The sequence below is a fragment of the Macrobrachium nipponense genome, chromosome 46 (assembly GCF_015104395.2).
Source record: "Macrobrachium nipponense isolate FS-2020 chromosome 46, ASM1510439v2, whole genome shotgun sequence".
NCBI classification, from domain to species: domain Eukaryota; kingdom Metazoa; phylum Arthropoda; class Malacostraca; order Decapoda; family Palaemonidae; genus Macrobrachium; species Macrobrachium nipponense.
The window spans coordinates 3,688,753-3,712,612 of NC_061106.1; the positions used below are offsets into that span (position 1 = coordinate 3,688,753).

General features: G+C 39.2%; 1 protein-coding gene across 3 annotated transcripts in view; it reads right to left on the bottom strand.

Moving 5' to 3' along the window:
- Window positions 1-23,860, bottom strand: part of LOC135214730 (transformer-2 protein homolog alpha-like) — a 264,938-nt gene that overhangs the window by 56,252 nt on the left and 184,826 nt on the right. For all 3 annotated transcript variants that reach the window (XM_064249068.1, XM_064249070.1, XM_064249069.1), the window contains exon 4: window positions 6,777-6,945. In XM_064249068.1, the coding sequence (XP_064105138.1) occupies window positions 6,777-6,945 (169 nt within the window). The remainder of the gene's footprint in view (window positions 1-6,776; window positions 6,946-23,860) is intronic.

Sequence of the window (23,860 nt, forward strand, 5' to 3'; positions counted from 1 at the left end):
AGTGTTGATAGCCTAGGCAAGGTCGCCACAATGTTACGGACTCTGAGATCTCAGAGACAATGTTACGGTGTCGAAATATCCTGGAATGGGTCGACACAGTGTTACGGCCTCTGAGAGAGGTCCGCTTCAGGTTCAATATGAAATAAATAAAAAAAAAAAATTTCAACACCAACAGTTGAAACTGGGGATACGAATATAGAAAGAAACACTAACACAACAAAGGTTTATTTACAAGCTTACTAACAAAGGTAAATGCAGAATGGTATCTCCTATTTACATAAAAAGATAGAATCTTACACTGCATGAACTGGGGGAACACTGAGGCAATTCAAATACTTGCTAGTCAATTTGGTAATCCGAGGCGGTGGCTTCACAAAAGGGAGCGTTGTTTGCAGACATCCTCTTGACTCCGTATTGCGGAAAATAGTCTACTTGTAAGGCAGGAACTCCCCAACTCCTCTAGCGGGACCTTTTCTCCTCTGAAGTCTGGTCGACGTCGAGATAACACGAGATAATTCGTCCACTCCTGAAGACGACTAGACCAGTATCCAACCAACTCTCGAGCAACTTTTTTTTTCTGATTGATACTTCGTCAGTTCCTTCGTCTCTAGTCTCTCTCTGACGATCACTGCTGCTGATCTCTCACTGATAATCTGATCTGTGGCTCTTACTGAGGATATCTCTCTGTGACTAACTGGAAATCTCTCTCTTACGATCTCTCTATACATTCTCCGATCACTGCTCTATAAAGTTCGTTCGTTGCATTTATACGGAACCCTGGGGGTGGAGCCTACGGCGAACGTCACAGACTCGCGAGATTTCTAGAAATTCTTAGATGAATCTAGACGAGGTATTGCATCAGAAATTGCGGCGTTTCTCGCGTCTCGACGTGTTCCACAACACTCCTGCTGATTCTAGAATCATCATGATAACAGGTACCTCCAACACATTGCGCTGACGCCTTCTTGCTGCCGAACTTCTCGAAAATGCGTTCTCCTTTCATTTAACTTCCTTTGCTATGAAGCAATTACCATCACACTTGTGAACAGTTATTTTATCTTTCCTTCCTTTCCTTGCATTCATGACTTATTACAGGTATTCTCCTACTTACGATGGGGTTAGGTTCCGAAAAACCCATCGTACGTCGAAAAAATCGTACCTCCAATATAGCCTAGCCTAAACTAGGGTAATCAGTACCATCTTTACATATAGGGTAGTGTACCCTACACTACACAGTATACACTTATACATATACAGTGTAGTAATTATTAATTTCATAATTCTCTAGGTTCAATGCATATTGGCTCATGATAATTCAGTACTAAGAGAAACTGAAAACCATTAACAAGTTAGCCTGGCATATAAGATGATGGATACCATGATAAATCAGACTCAGATTTGGATCAATATCGGCTTGAGCGATAGCTATCAGGCTGCTGATGCCTACATAAAATTATGGAAAAAAAACATAACGAATATGCATCTTTTCCATGAATCTTTTAAAATTCATACATTACTCTATCCTATTATATTGTATGTATTCTCATATTACATATTGTAACAAATTGGTCAATGTTTTGGTTTGGAAATCAGCTGATGGCAAATGCAAGTTTATTTCATCGTATTGAACTCAATTCAGAGCAAACTGTTTTGCTTCTATTTAGCATAAAGGAATATCTTGATACTTTACTTATATGAGAAAAGGTCATCTTTTCGTTATAAGATGTGTTAATTTTAAGTCAAAATATGAATTTAGTGTGTCTCGTTGGGAACTAAATTATTTTTTTCGTTAAAAGATTGCTTTGTGGGCATGTTTATTGTGTAAGGAAAATTACGTGATTCCGTTCGCTATTTTTACTTGATTTCTTTGTAGTACAAGCTTTACTGTTATGTTATTTATCTTTTATTAGCGTGAAAACAGCAGTAAACTGTATTCTTTCAAGACCTTAAATTTTGATTAAAATGATTCTCTCTCAACTTTATCTACAGTTGTGTTTGATCGGATAAGTTTATGGGAGTTTTAACTTTGTTACTGATGCACAATAACAGTCATTAGCAGCTCAAAAAGTGTTCTCAGCTTCAGCTACAACTTAGTTTAAATTTAACACTATGTTTCCTTGCTTATCTTTGATCTATAGCGTACAAAGTTATTACCTAAAAATATATGAGTTCTATTATACATAACGTCATTTATAACATAAGGACGGTAATTGTTTATTACCCTACGATGGTTAAAATATAAGCAAAGTGGATGTTGTTATCCAATTCGGTTGTACTTAGCAAAACGTTGTTTCTCATTTGGTTGTTCATGGCAGTACACATTTACCAAACGAGTAAAACGTTAAAAACAAAACTTTCATAATTCTCTTTTGCTGTTTTTTTTCTTAACTTATTTAACTAGAAGATGGGATAAAGTTAGGCTATTGTAATTTGTCAGTCTCTCTTGCTGCCTGGTTGTACGCTGCTGGGCTGCACCGTTACGAGCGAAATTTAAAAATATTTTCAAAATATTGTCATATCAGTGTTAATTGCTAACTCCATCGTAAAATCGGATTATTGTAAGATGAATTATCGTAACTTGAACACTACCTGTGCTTACAGTAGTGTCTCAGGTTACGAAATTAATCCGTTCTGAAACAGCCCTCATAACCTGATTTTTTCGTATCTAGAACTACGTTTTACATGTAAATATGACAAATTTGTAACTAATTTGTATTTTTCATAACTTACAAACCTGAGGTCTTAACCCTCTTAAGCCGGAGCCCTAAAAATCAAAACGTCTCCCGTATGCCGGGCCTGGTTTGGAGTGAGCGCGGAAGTGGAAAAAATAATTTTTTCAAAAAATTACAGCGCCCGTACTTTTGAAGATTAAGAGTTCATTTTTGGCTCCTTTTTTTGTCATTGCCTGAAGTTTAGAATGCAACCATCAGAAATGAAAAATAATATCATTATCATATGTAAATAATGCGATATATGGTAGCGAAAAAAAAAAATTCATACATAATTGTATTCAAATCACGCTGTGCAGAAAACGGTCAAAGCTAACCAGTTACTTTTTTTTGCGTTGTATTGTACACTAAATTGCGATCATTTTGATATATAATACATTGTAAAACAATAAAAGTAACACCGGAAAAATATTATCACAAAATGATGTACGAATTCGTAACGCGCGGACGCAAAAAAATATTTTTTTCAAAAATTCACCGTAATTCTAAATAATGTTCTAGAGACTTCCAATTTGTTTCAAAATTAAGACAAATGATTGAATATTACGATACTGTAAGAGTTTTAGATTAGAATTGCAGATTTCGACCATTTCGGACGAGTTAAATTTGACCGAATGTCGAAATTTTAATATATATATTTTTTCATATGCACATATTTCGAAGATGGAAAAAGCTACAACCTTCAATTATTTTTTATTGTATTCTTCATGGATTTGCGCACATTTTGATATATGAAACTCTATAAAAAGGCTAATATGAAAAGGAGCAAATATTAGGATAATGCCATGTACGTATTTCGGAGACTTGCGGCCGCGAATCGGCGCGCGGAGTGAAGGTAAATATATTTTTCAAAATTCACCATAAATCACAATATTGTTTTAGAGACTTCAAATTTGTTTCAAAATGAAAAAACATGACGGAATATTACTAGGCCGTAAGAGTTTTAGCTTACAATTGCGTTTTTCAACTATTTCGGTAGAGTCAAATTTGACCGAACGTGGTTTTTTTTCTATATCGTGATTTATATGCAAATATTTCGAAAAAAGAGAAAAGCTACAACCTTCAATCATTTTTAGTTGTATTCTACATGAAATTGCGCACATTTTCATATATAAAACTTTATGAAACAGCTAATTTTAAATGGTGCAAACATTTCGACAATCGCACAAAAAATTCTGATTTTTTCGGAAGAGTTACCGCGCGAACGTAATTTTTTTTTTTTTCATAAATTCACCATAAATCAAAATATTGTGCTAGAGACTTCCAAGTCGTTGCAAAATGAAGGTAAATGATTGAATATTACTAGAATATAAGAGTTTTAGCTTACATGCGTTTTTTCGACCATTTCGGTAGAGTCAAAGCTGACCGAAAGTTGAAATTTTTGCACTTAACGTTATTTATATGGAAATATTTCAAAACTGATAAAAGCTACAACCATGGGTTGTCTTTTGTTGTATTGTGCATGAAATTGCGCACATTTCCATATATAAAACTTTATGTAACGGCAAATTTAAAAGGGTGCAAACATTAGGACAATCGCACGAAAAAATTTATCGGAAGAGTTATCGCACGAACGTAAGGAAAAAGTTTTTTCATAAATTCACCATAAATCGAAATATTGTGCTAGAGACGTCCAATTTGTTGCAAAATTTAGGCAAATGATTGAATATTACTATAATATAAGAATTTTAGCTTACAATTGCGTTTCTCGACCATTTCTGTAGAGTCAAAGTTGACCGAAGGTTGAAATTTTTGCACTTATCGTTATTTATATGAAAATATTTCAAAATTGATGAAAGCTACAATCATGAGTATTTTTTAGTTGTATTGTGCATGAAATTGCGCACATTTTCATATATAATACTTCATGTAAAGGATAATTTAAAATGGTGCAATAATTATGTCAAAGTGACGAAATAATTTCCGAGATGTGTCACTGATACTTTTTAGTGCGATAAGAAAGAAATTCGCGCTTGCGCGCCTGCGTAGCGATTGTAAACAAAACAACGCCTTGATCCGTGAACTCCCAGCATCCCCCAAGGCGCGTGATACAAAAGTTTTCGGCTGGTAGGCCTATAAGTATTTTTCCGCGAATTTTTAAAAAAACTTTTTTGAGCCGACGTATGATACGTCCAATCGGCATACGGGAGACATTTTGACTCGACGTTTAATACGTCCAATCGGCGTAAGAGGGTTAACATTAGGATAAACACTCAGCGCCAGCTGGAAACCGGTCAAGTTTAAAATAATTGTGTACGCAAGGGACTACGTATTGGCATCTGTGCTTGGTCACGAGACATGTGGGGCCACCCACATACCCCTCATTAACTCGTGACCCCGTCAGTTATTTTCTTACTGCCTTTAAGTGAGGACATGGTTTACTTCGTCCTTTTAAAGCCGGTTTAGCTTGCCCCCTGTTGTTTTCAATTTGTTGTTTGGAATTCCCGGGCCCTACAAAAACACCACAGCAAATTTTATAATAAAAGCTAAATTGACCAAAAAACAATGAAATACAACAATTTGGGCCATTCAATACCTAACATAACCATGACTGTACCTGTAAATAAAGTGTATTAGTGTAAAGGGTACAAGAAATACTGTACGTACATATATGTATGTATGTATTAAAATGTGGAACCTTACCTTTCGAGTGAGGCGATCTCCGAAAGTGACGACAGAGGAGGAGGACAAATGGCAGAAAATATGAACACTTAACTTTACGAAACATTAAAAAATGGCAGAAAACAATAACACCAAACTTTATGAAACACATTAACAAATGGCAGAAAACATTAACACTTCTTGATTATCTCCATCTTCATTCTCCAACATTCTTGGGACACATGGCTAATAACGTAAGTAATCAAGTTCACACACAACACGATAAAGTAACTTACAGTACAACGAAAGCGAAATCACTAACACGAATTTAGGTTAACAAACGAAATATATGTGAACGAACGAATTTCAGGTGTTTACGATAACGCTGCCACAAAAGATGGTCAAGGAATGCCTTTACATAGAGGCATGATGGGACAGATGCTGACCAATAGGAGAGCAGGATTTTATGGTGGTGACTAGCATCAGGAACCAATGGGAGAGCGGGAGGATGGTGCTGAGTCTACTGAGTTGGCGGTGTGCTAGTTTTACAATTGTTCTCGGAGGCCAGGGCGAATCTCGGACTTTACCCTTTTGCCACCTGAATTACTTTTGTATACAGAAGCAAAAAAATCTTCGTCTTTGCTTTCGTAACCTGAATTTTTCGTATGTAGAGGTTCCACTGTATTTGTTTGCAAAATCCTGTTTTAAAAGTCTGCCACTTGCCAACAGTAAGTTGATGTATTGTGGCAAAAATTAATCTCTTTCATGCACTTAAGATCCAAGTGTAAACACGATGATTGCTCTCTCTCTCTCTCTCTCTCTCTCTCTCTCTCTCTCTCTCTCTCTCTCTCTCTCTCTCTCTTTCAGACACACAATCGGACACACACACTATCGATTCCTTTGATTATCTTTGTACCAAGCATGTGAATAAAATTGATTCTGTTATCAACCTTTGGCTGGAATGAATTATCCTGGGGATATTTGTTTCATATTTCAAATAAATCGTACTTTGAACAGCCTTCTGGAATGGATTAAGTTCAAAGTATGAGGTACTACAGTACATAATCGAAAAATGTTGCTGCATCTCTGATCTCAATAAATATATGTAAATATTTTACAACGAATATGCTCAGAATTTGCTATTGATTTTAGTTCTTATCTGTTTTGATACTGTAAGCTGGTATTATAAGTTTACATAATAATATAAAATTATTTGTTAGAAAAAACATGTATAACTTGGTAAAATTTATGAATGTCTTGTAACTTTTCATGGAAAGTAGTGAAAATGTCCTTTCCTTCAAGCAGAAACAATTTCACTTAAGAGAATTCACAGTTTATGATGCTGTATCCTTTTTTCAGTAATTTGGGTTTCATAGCACAAGAAGAAAAACATAATTCAATACAGGCCCCACAGTACGTACACGTTAAAATGCTTCCATAACTTACTTTTGAGTCCAAAACAACTTGAACTTTTTCTAGGGGTCCAAATTTATCAAAAATCTGGTGCAACTGCCTTTCTGTTGTATAGACACTGAGTCCAAAAACCCCCAGACATTTGGAAGGTTCAGGGTTATCTCGGGTACCAATGTGTCGACGACGATTTGACATTGGAGATCTGTAAAGTTAGAAAACCTAATTTTCAATACTGTTTGTTAATCATCCTACACCAAGCGAAGCTCAATAAAATTTATACATATGATGGTTTAGATATTTAAAGCAATCAACCAAAAATAATGATAATTAATCTTAAAACAACATATCTTACACATGAAAAAACAAGAGTAAGTATGTACACTCTTCATGGAAACTTATTACAAGATTAATTTAAAAGACCCAATCACTGTTAGCTATGACACCATTTCCTGTCATCCATTTACAAACCCTAATTTTTCATACTGTTTGTTAATCCCCCTACACCCAGCCTAGCTGAATAAAATTTATATGATTTAGAAATTTAAAGTAACCAACCAAACAATAATCATTACTCTTCAAACAATATACCATATATACCCACGTATCATGCGACTTTTGAAGACCTAATTTTGGAGCTAATTTCAAGGGTTTGCATCATACATGAGATATAAAATTAGAGTATGCTATAATAATAAATTAATATTGTGTTATAATCATACACTAGTATTGTATGATAAAACACAAATATAATGAATATACATCTTTTCCATGGATCTTTTAAAAAGTTAAGCTTTTACTTCACTGCATCCTATATTATTATATGAAATTTTCATATTACTTTCTTTGTATTATAAAATACAAATATAGCAATCAATGTTTTGGTTTGGAAATCAGCTGAGGGCAATTGCAAGGTAAGTTTGTTTTGCTGTATTGAACTCAAATCAGAGTGAATTTCTTGCTTCTAGTTAGTGCAAATGAATCTTAAGATACTCTGTTTATATGGGACAAGGTTACTTTACATTATGCGAAGTGTTTTCAAGTCAAAATATCGCTTAAATACGTATTGTTAGTGAAAGAAATTTAGTTATTTTTTTCATTAGTAGATGGCGCTGACGGCATGTTTATTGCATAAACAAAAATCAACAGATTCCATTCAACATTTTCACTTGATCTTATCAGAATACTACAAGCTTTACACATTTATCTTTTATTGGAGTGAAAGCAGTAAAATGTGTTCTTCCATGCCCAATAGTTTTTATTAAAATGTGTTTCTCTCAAATTTTGTTTACAGTCGAGTTTGATGGTACTATAGCGAAGTTTGTGAGAGTTTCATCCACATTGCTGATGCATGATAATAGTCGCTGACATATCAACATTCTTTCCACAGCTTCAGCTAAAACTTACAGATTAAATTTAGCAGTATAATGCCCTTGCCGATCTTTTCTCCAAAGCGAGTAAGGATGTGGTAATGTAAAAATAATCAGTCCTATTCTCCTTAACATCATTTGTAACATAACTACAGTAATTTTTACTATTGCATGATGGTTGAAATGCAAGCAAATACACTGTTGTATTGGATTCTGTTGTACATTGCAAATCAGCTGTTTCTGGCTGTATGCATTTACATAAGTACTATAACATTACTAACAGTACTTTTGCGATTCTCTTTTACTTTTTTAAACTTAAATAGAAAATGGAATAGATAAAGAGATGGAGGAAAAGGGGTTAGCCTAACTGAAAAATAGAATAGATAAATTTAACTCGTATGATACGCGAGATACGTGATAAAAAAATGTTTTAAGGCTGAAAATTTGGGGGTCGCATGCGAGATTGCGTGTTACATGAGTATTATATGGTATCTAACACATGAAAAAATGGTGTAAATTCACTCTTCCCGAAAACTTATTTTAAGACTACTACTTTAAAAGCTCTAGTCACCAATAGTTTTGACACCATTTCCTGTCACTCATAAAAGACTAACCATAACAATTAAAAGGAAAATGCTAACATTCAATGGACAAGCAGTTGACTATTAATGTAACAATGTAATCAGTTACCTGAACTAGTTATTTTTTTTCAATGAAGCCCTTCCAAATTCTGATTATAAACAAGCTTAAAATCAAAATGTCAAGACATCTAATGCACACATTATGGGTTGACACTATCAACATTCCTATTAAAGCGCACTTAAATTTAATCACACCCGAGTCAGAACTTACTCTATGGGTATGACCATAGAATTTGCTCATGACTAAAGAGTAGGTCTATGGCAGAAACCCACAATGTAACCCAGTTGTCAGTTTTCTCTTGACTATCAAAAGTCAAAATGTTCAGCTAAATTGCTTTAGAGGTAATGGGTAAAAGTAAGTGCTATTGAGCAGTACATGACTAAAGCAAGCCCAAAGATCTCAGCAGTATAATGCAACAGAAGTAGGTCTACCTAGTGATGAGTGCTTTCTTTGGGTTTACCAATGATTAACTTGAGCACCCTTTGTAATGTGCTTATTGTGCACCTCCTGCAATTTCTGCCAATTCTTAGTTTTACATATTCTATAATCAGCATGTGCACCTTTAATTAGGTTTGCACTATGCGGTGCTTGGAACAACTTTTCTTAAAAGGGGGGGTTATGTGTTGAAGAAAACAGCCTGCTAGGTGGTTGGCAGTCAGGAACAAGCATTCCTTTGTACATTTGGTTTCAAAGAGATAAGAACCTCAATTTCCATGTGTCTACTATACAGCCAACAAGCCTCTTTCTGGACATTCATAACTAGTTTTAGTTTTATTATCTAGTCTATTATATTTCACACAAATGTTTTGCAGAGCTGTTTTCTTTTTCAGTCTTGTAAACTAGGTTACGCACAAATCCGAAAGAAATCTATCTGTATTAGGTTTTGGCCTATCATTGCCTCCAAAGCCCTGTGACACAAAGGGCCTCTGTAAAATTCTGCCATGCACATCGTTCCTGTACTTTCTCTTATACAAATCTCCACTCATCTCCCACATCCCCTCTTGCAGTTCCCATCAAAGTAGTGGGTGCAGGAATAGGCAAAGGATTATAGCCAATATTATGAAAAGAGCAGTGACAAGGTTAATTATTATAGGAGTGGAAGTGAAGGACATTGGATGGGAGAATATAGATCAGGGGTTCTCAAACTTTTTAACTCCAAGACCCCCTTATGAAGTTTCAAATTTTCTATTGACCCCCTAGACTAGCATTTAAAAAAGTCTGAATCAATTTGAGTAGTATTAGTTTAGAACTTGACATTCAGTATGATAAAAAAAAAGTAACACCTAGCAAGAAAATATGTTTGGAACTTTAGATGTATGATATGTAACTTAATTCTCTGACACGTTAGTTATTCATCGACCCCTTTTGACCCACTGACTATTCATACACCCCCCTTGGATGGTCCTATTGACCCCTGGGGGTCGATATCGACCACTTTGAGAACCCCTGATATAAACAGACATTAGGAGCCTTTTCTGCGTGTTCTATGGTAGGCCACTGTGTAGGGGAATATATAAAGGTAAAGAGTATGTGGGAAAGTAGGTCATGCAGCTGGAGTAATTAGGAAGTCAAGTATGAATCAAGATGTGAATGGGGAGCAGTTAGGGAGACGGAGTATGAACAGGTTTGCTGGGATGAACCCTCATCGTCAGCGATTGAAAATGTGAATACAGGCGGCCGGCGGTTAACGGCGCAATCGCTCAACGGCGAATTGGTTTTACGGCTGTCGTCAAAAATATTCATTAAAAAAATAAGGCATTTTAAGGTATTTTTACGGCACAATTTCTGGGCTCAGCTCGTGTCGCTGCGCGAAATATCCTTTAATCTATTATTTCTAGGGTAAATGTACTAACACATACCAGAGAATAAATAAATAAAGAAAAGGTCAGTACAACTGACTCGCTCACCCTCCAAGAGGGTGTCGGTATGAACACTATGGCGAGTGAGACCACTACCACGAGCCGAATGCCAATAGAAATCTCCCACTACAAAATCCCCACAAGAGGAGAGCCGACCCACAGAGTGGGCAGCAACTACTACTACTCCATCCCATGCTGCCGACTGCTGCGCCTCTGGTGGCTATCCTTTTCAGTTAGCGCACACGATACACACGTGCCCTTTTTTACTCTGTGTTTTTTGTGCCCTTTTCTTTGGATTTCTTTATCATGGAGCGTGCAGCCATCGCAGCAGCTAAGTTAAGTACTCAGTGTTTATTGCTATTTGGTTTTTCCGGCCCTGAGCCCGTATTTCCCCGCCGTTTTTTAGGTATAAATGCGAACTCTAGGTCGGAAGCATGGCAGCATGTTCTGCCTCGTGGTGGGTTCGTTCTTGGTCACCCATACCCAGAACATCCCCTTACTTAAGTACGCTCTATTTTAATCATCCGCTTTGTTTAGGGTACGGTCTACACGGTTTTGTCATGCATGCATGTCGTTTACCTTATGTAGGCCCCTTCCATCCAGACCCTAGCCACGGCTCTTAGTATCGGCCTCGGCTAGCTTTGAGTGGTAGACTTTCCTTCGGGTTAATCGTACACTCCTGGATTTTTTCTCCTACTATTTTGTTTTCTTTCTTTCTTTCATATTATTCATTTGAATTATTTTATGTTATGTGTTTTAGGTTAGTTTTAGGCGTCTGGGCCTTTGTTTAGCCTAGGTGTTTGGCCCATGGGCCTTTATGATACCGCTCTTCAGTTCGGTTTGCTTCCCGATAGCACTTCTCTGATCAGCTGGTTATGTTCTAGGCTATGTTGTTCATTGTTTTGTACTCACCGCCCCATTGGTCACTACGTGATCACGGGGCAGGCCAGGACGCCAGGTCCAGTCACCTTCCCCCCCTCCCGCTCTTCCATAGAGTCGGGGGGGGTGGATCGGTCTGCCCATGCTCGCTCCACATAACCCGAGCCCGCCTCCCTCTCTCCTCCCCAGGCGGAGGGAGTAGAGGGACGGAACAGACCCAGACTGGACTCGACCTCTCCGGCTTCTCGGTCGGCCGGATGGTAAGGTGGGGGGGGACTGGCCTTTCCCCCCTACCGTTGCTACTCCGTCGCTCCGTTGCTAGCCCACCGAGTCTGTATGTCCTTCTCGCTCTTTCCCACCTTACTAGGGCTCCTTTACTACCGAGACCTGGCATCCAGCGGAAAGGTGCTAGTCCAACCCAACGGGTGTCGGACCGGGGCAGACAGTTGGTCCCCTCTAACCACTCCGTCTCGCTGAGTTACGACACTCCGCTACGCACTGGACTTAGTCCGGTACGTTCGAGTTTTATAGGTTTAAGATCTATTTCGTTAAACTATTAAGTTTATCTTAAGCTACCTTAAACCATCCCCCCTCCCTTACCTGTTTCACCGGATCTCTCCTGGGGTTATAGCCTATTCAGGCGATAAGGGAGGGGTTATGCCCAAAATTTTTTCCGAGCTCCGGCATGCAACGGAGTTCACTGTCCTTTAGCCTGTAAGTGAGAGTCTTTAAGATACTCATGTGTCTTTTCACTTACAGACCACCAACTGTGAGCATCCGGGGTGCGCCGCCACACTTCAAGACCCATGTGGACATGAAGTTTGCCGGTCCCATGCTCCCATGGCGGCGGATCCGCACGGGGGACATCCAGGTCTGGTACCACGAGACGTGTACCATCTGTTATGATCTGGTGAGCCAGCTCTTAGACGGGGGGGTAAGTATTCCAAACTCCGTTAACTGGTCTTCATTTGTTATAGTGATTAAGTTTTTACATTAATCCCTAACTTAAGATAAAATTCATGGGGTTTTGTAGCCCCTATAATTTTAAGTTTAATCTTAAAATCTAATCAATACCCTCTCTTCCAGGCTCCGGCTGTGAGGGATACCGCACTGGCAACCCTGCGGGCCTGGGTCGAACGGTTTTGGGAAGAACGCCGCCAAGGGTATGCCCTACATTCTTGAGAAGAAGTTGGCGGTACTAATCTTCCCCGGAGGCAAAGCTACAGGCTACGTCGACCCAGCAGAGGCGGCCCCGACTATCGCTTTCAATCCAGCAACAGCTGGCTGCCTCGTTGACGGACCAAGGCCAGGACATCTCCTCGGAAGTCGCGACGCTTGATATTAATGTGGAACCTATGGTAGGTGTAGACGACCTGTTGTCGAGGTAAGTACGTTGGACACCCAAGGGATACCCTTGGGTGCCACTGGATCTTCTACCCCTGCAACCTCTCCACCATCCTTCCAAGCTTTACGGGTAATGAACTTTATACTTCTCCTGACGCTTCCGTTAGAACCCAAGGTCAAGGGTGTCAACCAGTGAAAACCTTGACGAAGACGTCGTCGTCGTCTAAAAAGTCGGCGTCATCGTCCTCTCCGTAAGTCTCCCCCGGCTAGGAATCCCGGAGCAGAGAGATCTAAAGCTTCTGGGTCCGGCTCTAAGTCCTCTAGGAGTAAATCCTCCAGGGAGAGATCTCATACTCCAGCAGAGTCGTCAGTTCCGCTTCCTTTGGTTCCAGTTCAGAGCCACCCTTCCACCTCCGCAGCAGCTCCGGCTTTGGACTCCAACGCTGGTCTGTTGCAACGTGGGCGATCTGGTTGGGTCTCTGAAGAACAGCATGGAACAAATGATCTCCCGGTTGTCTGATAGGATCACCTCTCAGGACAACATTATAACCGACTTAGCCAAGCTCCACTAGCCTCTTCTCCATCTTTCCAGCACAGGTGGAGCCCAACTTACCCCCGTATGACACTCTACTACCTCCGTTCTCAATGAACAACCCTTGGAGAGTAGCGTCATACGCCCCCTTCCAGGATGGGCTTATCTATCCCGGAATGTGGAACTCGGAGGATTGAAGACTTCGAGTTCTACCCGGAAGACCTTCAGCCTCCGTTCATCGGCTACGCCAGGCTCACCGCCTCAGCCATGACTCGGGACGATAAGGGTACCAAAGGAGACAGTCCTCTATTCACGAGACCAGGCTCAGAGAGAATGGCTCAGGTGTCTAGAGGACATGGAGTGTTCCAATACGAAAATCCAACCTTTTAAGAGTCCGTTTACGATCTTTACGATGGAAGAGAGTACCCCGCTTCCCTCTTGACAAAGATCGCGACTACCACCATTCCAGCAGCCCAGAAGGGGGATTCCATGCCTCAGCTGAAGGAAGCAGATCCTACGTCTCCTTTACTTCCTTCAGCCGGTGAATTGTGGGAAGATTTACCAACACCTTCTCAGCTGGCAAACTCAAACCAGACTGTGCTATGGAGCAGTTTGGTGAGAAGCTACCTAGGCTTCCCGATAGCCTTATTCAGGCGGATTCGATTCCAAATCACGGTTAGCCAGATCCATTAATTCCATGGCTATGACCGAGGTGGCTACCATCGCCTATGGATCGGAGCCACTCTTTAAGCTTCTTACCAAATCTTTGACTCAAACGGTGCAGTCGGATATGTTTGATTGTTCGCCACTGCTAGGACGAATTGTAGGAAGCATGTCCTACAAGAAGCAACAATTCGGCACGAGCCGAATAAGTTGCTTACGTCAAGCATCTGGGGGAGCAGACCTCTCCCAGAGGCAATGGTGAAGGAGGTTCAAGCAGAGGCTACGAGATTGAACCAAAGCCTTAAAGACCGTTGGGGTCTTACGGCCAAAAGACGACAGGATCAAGCCGGTAAGGGTAAGGCTCAAAGGAAACCCAGACGTTTCCAGCCCTACCAGAAGAAGCAGCCACGCTTCTCTTCAGCAGGTTCCGGCTGTTCCTTGGTTGCAAAACAGCCCAACCCTCTACCTCAAAGGCTCAAATCGCAGCACCGATTTATGTTATCTCCCTCAGCCTCAACCCTCCACCTCTTACGCTCTCTCTCCAGCCTACAATCAGGTCTTCGAGGGTCAAGCTTCCCAGAAGTATGACCGCTCGGGTAAGGGAGGCAGAGGTAAGCGATCCTTTCGTGGGAGAGGATCGGGAGGTCCCTTTAATAGAGGGCAAACATTTCAGGGGAGGCCGAGGAGGCTACCAAACCAATGAGGGAATTTCAGGTAGGAGGGAGGCTGTTTCACTTTCGCCACCGGTGGAAACTTCAGCAAGTGGGCTCAGAGCATTGTGTCAAAAGGCCTGGGTTGGAAGCTGGTTAGCGAGCCCACCCCATCCAGACTTTCCGCCAACTTCCTTCCAAGGAATTGACGGAGTATGCGGAGGATCTCCTTCAGAAAAAGGAGCTATAGCGCAGAGTCAACAGGTTAAAATTTCAAGGTCGCTTGTTCAGCGTGCCAAAGAAAGGCTCACAAAAAAGAAGGGTAATCTTAGACTTGTCCCGCTTAAACTTAGCCATTCGCTGCGACAAGTTCAAGATGCTCACGATCTCGCAGGTGCGGACCTTACTTCCCCGTGGGGCCGTCACCACCTCTACGATCTTACAGACGCTTACTATCATATCCCTATTGCAAGACACTTCGTCCGTATCTGGGCTTCAAGATAGGAGACCAGACATTCTCCTTCAAGGTAGTTCCTTTCGGGCTCAACGTAGCACCCAGGGTGTTCACGAAGCTGGCGGAAGTAGTAGTTCAACAACTAAGATCGCAAGGGGTTATGGTAGTAGCGTATCTCGACGATTGGTTGATCTGGGCTTCAACAGTCGAGGAATGCAACAGAGCAACACTGAAAGTGATTCAGTTCCTGGAATATCTAGGCTTCAGATAAACAGGACCAAGTCAAGACTCACTCCAGAGTCAAACTTTCAGTGGCTAGGCATTCAATGGAATCTATCCTCCCATACTCTGTCGATTCCATCAACCAAGAGGAAAGAAATAGCGAAGTCAGTCAAGCAATTTCTGAGTCACAAACTGGCGTCAAGAAGAACTCAGGAAAGGATCCTGGGTTCACTCCAGTTTGCATCAGTGCAAACATCCTGATGAAAAGCCAAACTGAAAGACCTAACCAGAATCTGGCGCTCACGAGCAAATGTCAGGTCCAGGGACAAATTATCCTCAGTCCCTCTGATTCTACGGAATCGACTCCGGCCGTGGGCGAAAGTCAAGAACTTATCGGTATCAGTGCCCCTTCAGTTTCCTCCACCAGGGATTACCATCCACACAGACGCTTCATTAAGCGGTTGGGGAGGATATTCCCAGTTCAAGGAAGTTCAAGGAACCTGGTCACTTCAGTTCCGTCAGTTCCATTAAACGTACTGGAAGCAATGGCAGTGTTCTTGACTCTGAAAAGGTTACGTCCGCCAAAGTACTCCCATATAAAGCTAGTCTTGGACAGCGCAGTGGTAGTACATTTGTATAAACAGAGGAGGCTCCAAATCACGTCATCTAAATCATGTCATGGTAGCCATCTTCTCCTGGCGGACAAGTTCAGTTGGCATCTCTCCTCCACCCATATAGCTGGAGTGAGAAACGTCATAGCAGATGCTCTATCCCGATCAGTACCTCTAGAGTCGGAATGGTCACTGGACAACAGTTCGTTCCAATGGATTCTTCAGAGAGTTCCAGGCCTACAAGTGGATCTCTTCGCATCTCAAGCGAACCACAAACTCCCATGTTATGTGGCCCCCAACCTGGACCCTCTGGCCTATGCCACGGACGCCCTGGCTCTAGACTGGAACAACTGGGAGAAGATTTATGTCTTTCCTCCAGTGAATCTTCTCATGAAGGTATTGAACAAACTCAGGACATTCAAGGTCAAGTGGCTCTAGTAGCCCCAGACTGGCCGAGAGCAATTGGTTACCCTCTCATTCTGGAACTGGGTCTTCGCCCTCTTCGGATTCCCAGTCCCAGGCTCTCCCAGTCAGTACAAACGAAGACTGTGTTCGCTTCCTCAGGGATTCTCAAAACCCTAACTTTATGGATTTCATGAAGTTTGCAGCGAAAAGGGATGCGAATATTGACCCTCAAAATATTCTCTTCTTGGAATCCGATAAAAGAGATTCAACTTTGAGACAGTATGATGCTGCTGTCAAAAAGTAGCAACCTTCCTGAGAGAATCAGATAGGTTAGGGTCATGACAATCAATTCAGCTATATCCTTTTTTCAGATCCTTATTTGAAAAGGCTTTAGCAGCTAGCACGATTACGACAACAAGTCAGCCTTGAAAAAGATTTTTCAATTTGGTTTCAACATAGACTTGACAGATTCCTACTTCTCGTCTATTCCCAAGGCGTGTGCTAGACTTAGACCTTCTGTAAGGCCTACGTCAGTATCATGGTTCTTAAACGATGTTCTAAAGCTGGCTTCAGAAATTTGATAATGACACTGCTCGTTTATAATGCTCTTAAGAAAAACTCTATTTTTATTAAGCTTGGCCTCAGAGCTAGAATTTCAGAACTGTCGGCTTTATCCAGAGAATCCGGGGAGATCCGGATCATATTCAGTTCCTTCCCACAGGGGAAGTGCTACTTTCTCCGGAACGTAGTTTTAGCTAAGAATGAAGATCCTTTGATGAGGTGGGAACCATGGAAGGTACTACCCCTTCCACAAGATGTATCTCTTTGCCCAGTTTCAACCTTACGAGCCTTTCTGTCTAGGACCTCCTCATCCTCATCGGGTCCTCTCTTTAAGAGAGAAAAAGGTGGTACTTTATCTATTAAAGGCATCAGGCAACAAAATCCTGTACTTCATTAAACAAGCCAATCCTGACTCTTTCCCAAAAGCACATGATGTCAGGGCAGTAGCCACCTCAATTAACTATTTCCAACATATGAAACTTCGATGAGTGAAAAAAATATACTGGATGGAAATCGCCGACAGTGTTCAAAACGTCATTACTTAAAGTCCTTGGAAGCTCTGAAATTTTCAGCAGTAGCAGCGGGTAACATAGTTTCCCCCGACTCTACCTAATCTTTAGTAGAAGATCCAGTCCTCCGTTCTACCTGGACCTCACCCAAACAGTTCGTCTATTCCTACCTTGTTCATCTACAGTTCCAACCTTGTGTCTTAGCTGCTTTTATGATGATGTGGTGGTGTCCCTTATGTTTTTTTGCTAGGGGCAACTCACAATTGATTGTGGATATTGATCTCTTGGATGTCATCCCCTTATTTTTTATGCTAGGGGATACATCTTATTGAAATGGTTACGGGTTTTGTAATTAAGTTATATACATTCCTTTATATGTTATTATTGTTGAGTTTGCTCTTTTGTTCAACTTATTATGTTAATTGCTCTGCATTTTTGATACATATCTTTACACAGATACTATTTGGTACACATATGCCATATGCTCCTGTATATATGTAAATTACCTTAAGTTAAGAAATATTATTAGAATTAAGTTTAATTTAAGCATATTCTATTTTGTATCATTGTGTATATGTATCCTTATTAGCAATTATATTCTTTTAATTTATTTTACCTTTTATTTGAGACCTCTTTTTTGTTGTTGAATTTTGTTTACAATCTTGTGCTATTTCTCTGGTACATTTCGCGCAGTGACACGAGGCTGAGCCCACAGAAAAGGGTTGATTTTGACGTAAGGAAAAATCTATTTCTGGGCGATTGGCTCGTGTCGCCAGCGAAATCCCGCCCTACCCATCCCATCGCCCAAGATTGTCTGCTAACTTCAGGATGGCCCACCAGAGGCGCAGCACGTTTCCCCCCCCAGGCAGCATGGGATGGAGTAGTAGTTTGTGCCGCCACTCTGTGGGTCGGCTCTCCTCTTGTGGGGATTTTGTAGTGGGAGATTTCTATTGGCATTCGGCTCGTGGTAGTGGCTCACTCGCCATAGTGTTCATACCGACACCCTCTTGGAGGCGGTGAGCGAGTCAGTTGTACTGACCTTTTCTTTATTTATTTATTCTCTGGTATGTGTTAGTACATTTACCCTAGAAATAATAGATTAAAGGATATTTCGCTGGCGACACGAGCCAATCGCCCAGAAATAGATTTTTCCTTACGTCAAAATCCCTTTTTCGGTCAACAGCGCCACTAGCGCCGTCGACTAACGAGTACATACATTTGTAAAAATACCGTTCAGCCCATAAAGGTTATGCAAACGACATTAAAAAATTGTACTGAGAGTTAATACATAGGTATTAGGGATAAAATAAATGCCTCTGACCCTGTTCTAATGCCGAAAATATCAAGTTAAAGGAGTGCAAATTTAGTTAGCTATGGATGTGTCAAATTATAAATGTTCATGCTTTTATGTTTAAAATGCATATGAAAATGTATTATGTATAAGGCAGCTTTCGAAACTCCCATCCACTTTATCAAAGAGGATGTTTTTTAATGTTTGTTCTTGTCCGCCGTTGCCTGCTGCTCTTCAAAATATATAGTTAAAAAAGTGCAAATTTAGCAATCAATGTGTCGATTTCATAAATGTTCATGCTTTTATGTTTAAAATGTATATGAAAATACATTACGTATAGGGTATTTTTATTTTTGTACAAAAATATGATACGAATTAAGGCAGCTTTTGTAACTGCCTTCCACATTATTAGAGGATGTTTTTCATGTTTGTTCTTGACCGCCGCTGTTCTGAAAAATGCATTTACAAAGACTTCATGTGGTTATATTTTTTTTATTTGGTAGCTAATTATAACTCATTTTGTTAATGAAACTTCAGCTTTTTATGTTTTCATGCTTTTTTGTTAAAAATGTGTACGAAAAATGCACTACAGGGTATTTTTTTTATTTTTGTACACAAATATGATACAGTGGCAGTACGCATGTCCATTTGAAGTCTTTGTAACAGCCCTTCACATGATGAAGAGAATAGGCTGTTCTGTCGTGCCTGTCTAATAAAATTTAAATTTATATATCATTGAATCACTTTTCATAACAAATCATATTTACAATTGTTTCATAAATTAATTTTAAAAGACAAAACTCACATATACTTTCGATTTTGCAACACTGCAATTTGTTTGTTTTTCCATGGGTTAGAAGTACAAAATATGTGCAACTCTGTTGATTTTTTGCTTTGTTACACGAGCAAAAAATAGAGGTACAACTGTACAAGCTCAAGATGCCGCGGCTACGTAGATGGCATAGTAACGAAAATTAAGATAAGCACAGAAGAAAAAGTAAATATGCATCTTTTCCATAAATCTTTTAAAAAGTTATAATTACTTCACTGTAACCAATAATATTGTATGCATTCTCATGTTATTTTGTATTATAAAATACTAACATAGTGGTCAATGCTTTGGTTTGGAAATCAGCTGATGGGAAATACGAGTTTGTTTCGCCATATTTAATGCAATTCTGAACGAATTTTCTTGCTTCTACTTAGCATGAACGAATATCTAGATACTTGACATATGAGACAAGATCAGTTTTCCTTATACATGTTCTTAGGTGGAATATAATTTGAATATGTCTCGTTATGACTGTGAACTAAATTGTTTTTTTCTTTCATTAACAGATTACATTGGCGGCATGGTTATTGAGTAAAACAATTACAGGCGGCCCGCGGTTAACGGCGCAATCACTCAACGGCGAATCGGTTTTACGGCGGTTGTCAAAAATATTCATTAAAAAAATAAGGCATTTTAAAGGTATCTTTACGGCACAAATTTCAGTTAACAGTGCCGCTAGCGCCGTTGTCTAACGAGTTCATACATATGTCGAAATGCCGTTCAGACCATAAAGGTTATGCAAATTATATTAACAAATTTTATGGAGAGTTATTACGTAGGTATTAGGGTAAAATATATGCCTCTGACGCTGTTCTATGCCGAAAATATCGAGTTACATAAGTGCAAATTTAGCTATGGATGTGTCGATTCATAATTGTTCATGCTTTTGTTTAAAATGTGTGTGAAAATGTATTACGTGAAAGGCATTTTTATTTCTGTAAAGAAATATGATACACAGGCAGCTTTTGAAACTGCCCTTCACGATACCAAATACGATGTTTTTTCATGTTCTTTCTTGTAAGCCGCCGCCTGCCGCTCTTCCGAAAATATCGATTTAAAAAAAGTGCAAATTAGCGATCGATGTGTCGATTTTATAAATGTTTATGCTTTTATGTTTAAAATGTGTATGAAAATGTATTACAAATAGGGTATTTTTATTTCTGTGCAGAAATATGATAAAAAGGCAGCTTTTGAAACTCCCCTTCAAGTTATCGACTACGATGTGTTTTTCAAGTTCGTTCTTGTATGCCGCCGCGGCATACAAGAACGAACTTGAAAAACACATCGTAGTCGATAACTTGAAGGGGAGTTTCAAAAGCTGCCTTTTTATCATATTTCTGCACGGAAATAAAAATACCCTATTCGTAATACATTTTCATACACATTTTAAACATAAAAGCATAAACATTTATAAAATCGACACATCGATCGCTAATCTGCACTTTTTTTGCCACCGTCTGCCGCTCTTCCAAAAATATCGAGTTGAAAAAAAAAAAAAAAAGTGTGCAAATTTAGCGATCGATGTGTCGATTTTTCAAATGTTTATGCTTTTATGTTTAAAATGTGTATGAAAATATATTGCGTAAAGGTATTTTCATTTTTGTACAGAAATAAGATACAAATTAAGGCAGCCTTTGTAACTACGCTCCACGTTGTCAGGGGATGGTTTTTCATGTTCGTTCTTGTCCGCCAGTTCCGAAAAATGCATTGTGTTATTTTATTAATTATGCATCTTTTCCATAAATCCTTTAAAAAGTTATACATTATTGTATGTATTCTCATATTATTGTATTTTAAAATACTACGGCAAACTTAAGCCCGTATTCCGCGGAGCGGCCAATGTTGTGGTTTGAAATCAGCTGATGAATACGAGTCTGTTTCACCATAACGCAAACGCAATTCTGAGCGAATGCTCTTGCTTCTAGTTAGCATAAACGAATATCTAGATACTTGACTTTTATGAGACAAAGTTATTTTTCCTTATACTGCGTGTTTTTAGGTGGAAATATTTATTGAATATGTCTCGTTGTGAATGTGAACTACTATTTTTTTCGTTAACAGATTACGTTGGCGGCATGTTTATTGCGTAAAAAATTACGTGATTCCGTTCGCAATACGTAATCCTTTATATCATCGTAATACGAACTTTACGTTATTTATCTTATATCGGCGTGAAACCAACAGTAAAATGTGTTCTTTCAAGCACAGTAGTTTTGATTAAAATGATTTTATCCCAATTTTATCTATGGTTGTTTGTGATGGCAGACGTTTACTGCAGTTTTATCCTTGTTGCCGATGTACGATAATAGTCATTAGCAGCTTGAACAGTTTTCTCAGCTTCAGTCATAATTAGGTTTAAATTTAACGGTATATTTCCCGATTGATCTTTAATCTATATTGATCTCTGATCTATAGCGAATAAAGTTATTACATTAAGATATCTCAGTTCTATTCTATACATAACGCCATTTATAACAAATACGGTAATGTTGCACTGTAGTACGATGATCGAAATACAAGCCAAACAGATGTTATCCAGTTCTGTTGTACTTAGAAAAAAAAAAAAGTCGTTTTCTCGTTCGGTTGTTCATGGTTGTACACGTTCACGCAACGAGTATAACGTTAAAACCATACTTTCACCATTCTCTTTTGCTGTTATTGAACTTATGTAACTAGAAGATGGATAAAGTTAGGCCATTGTAATTTGATCTCTCATAAAATCGAACTATCGTAAGACTAATGATCTAACCTGAACACTACAGCTACCTGTACACTGTATAAACTTTATTATATCTTTACATACTCTAGACACCCACATGTACTGTACAGTAAATTCTTATAGTACTATACTGCATAAATATAATTTTATTATTGCGCCGTTGTGGGATTACGGCCCCTTTGACTGGTCTAGAGTTTCGAAAGAAGGTGTGCGGCGGCCGTAGGCTTTAAAATCGCTCAGCGTCGAAAATCGCTTGGCGTCGGTGGCCAGGAACGGAACCCCTGCCGCTAACCGAGGGCCGCCTGTATATGATTCCGTTCGCAATTTTCCTTTATATCATCGTAATAGGAACTTTACTTTATATATCTTTTATCGGCATAAAACCAACAGTAAAATGTGCTCTTTCAAGCACAGTAGTTTTGATTAAAATTATTTCATCTCTCATTTTATCTATGGTTGTGTTAGATGGGATATGTTTACTGGAGTTTAATCCTTGTTGCTGATGCACGATAATGGTCATTAGCAGCTTGAACAGTTTTCTCAGCTTCAGCTACAACTAGGTTTAAATTTAACAGTATATTTCCCTATTGATCCTTGACCTTTAGTGAATAAAGTTATTACATTAAGATATCTCAGTCCTATTCTACATAGCGTCATTTATAACAACTACGGTAATTGTTTACTATGGTACAATGGTTCAAATACAAGCCAAATGATGTTGTTGTTATCCAATTCAGTTGTGCTTAAAAAAAAAAAAAAAAAAAAAAAAAAAAAAAGTTTTTTCTCGTTCAGTTGTTCATGGCTGTACATGTTTACACAACAAGTATAACGTTAAAATCATACTTTCATCACTCTCTTTTGCTGCTTTTCAACTTATTTAACTAGAAGATGGGATAAAGTTAAGCTATTGTAATTTGGTCTCTTGTAAAATTGGATTATCGTAAGACGAATTATTGTAACTTGAACACTATAGCTACCTGTACACTGCATAAAACCTTATTATATGTTTACATACTATAGACACCCAATGGATTAAAGGTAGGCTCTTTTCACTTTACAGTATTTATAATACTATAATGTACTATACAGTACTATTGTACAGTAAATTCTATAGTACTATACTGCATAAATATAATTTTATATATTGCACCATTGCGGGATTAGTGCCGTTTGACTGGTCTAGGGCACTGTTAACTGGTCTAGTACTCCAAAAGTGTGCGGTAGCCATAGACTTTAAAATAGTTTAGCGTCGAAAATTACTCAGCATCGGCGGCCGGGAAAGGAACCCCTGCTGTTAACCGAGGGCCGCCTGTAGTTTACCTACTACGTTAAAACTGAAAGAAGTGGTTATGTGCATATGTACTGTCACACTGTTTACATAATATGACCAAAATCCGACCAAGACGCATTCCTTTCTGTTGGTCAATGTAGGACAGTCCCTTGCCCAATTCCCATGTCTTTTTGTAATGGAAGGGGGAGTGTTCTGAGGACTCAACAGTGACTGCCATAAATAGGCTTTCCCTATGTCATATAGTGTAGTCGCTGTCTTGTCCTCAAGCTGCTTTACAAAGAAATTG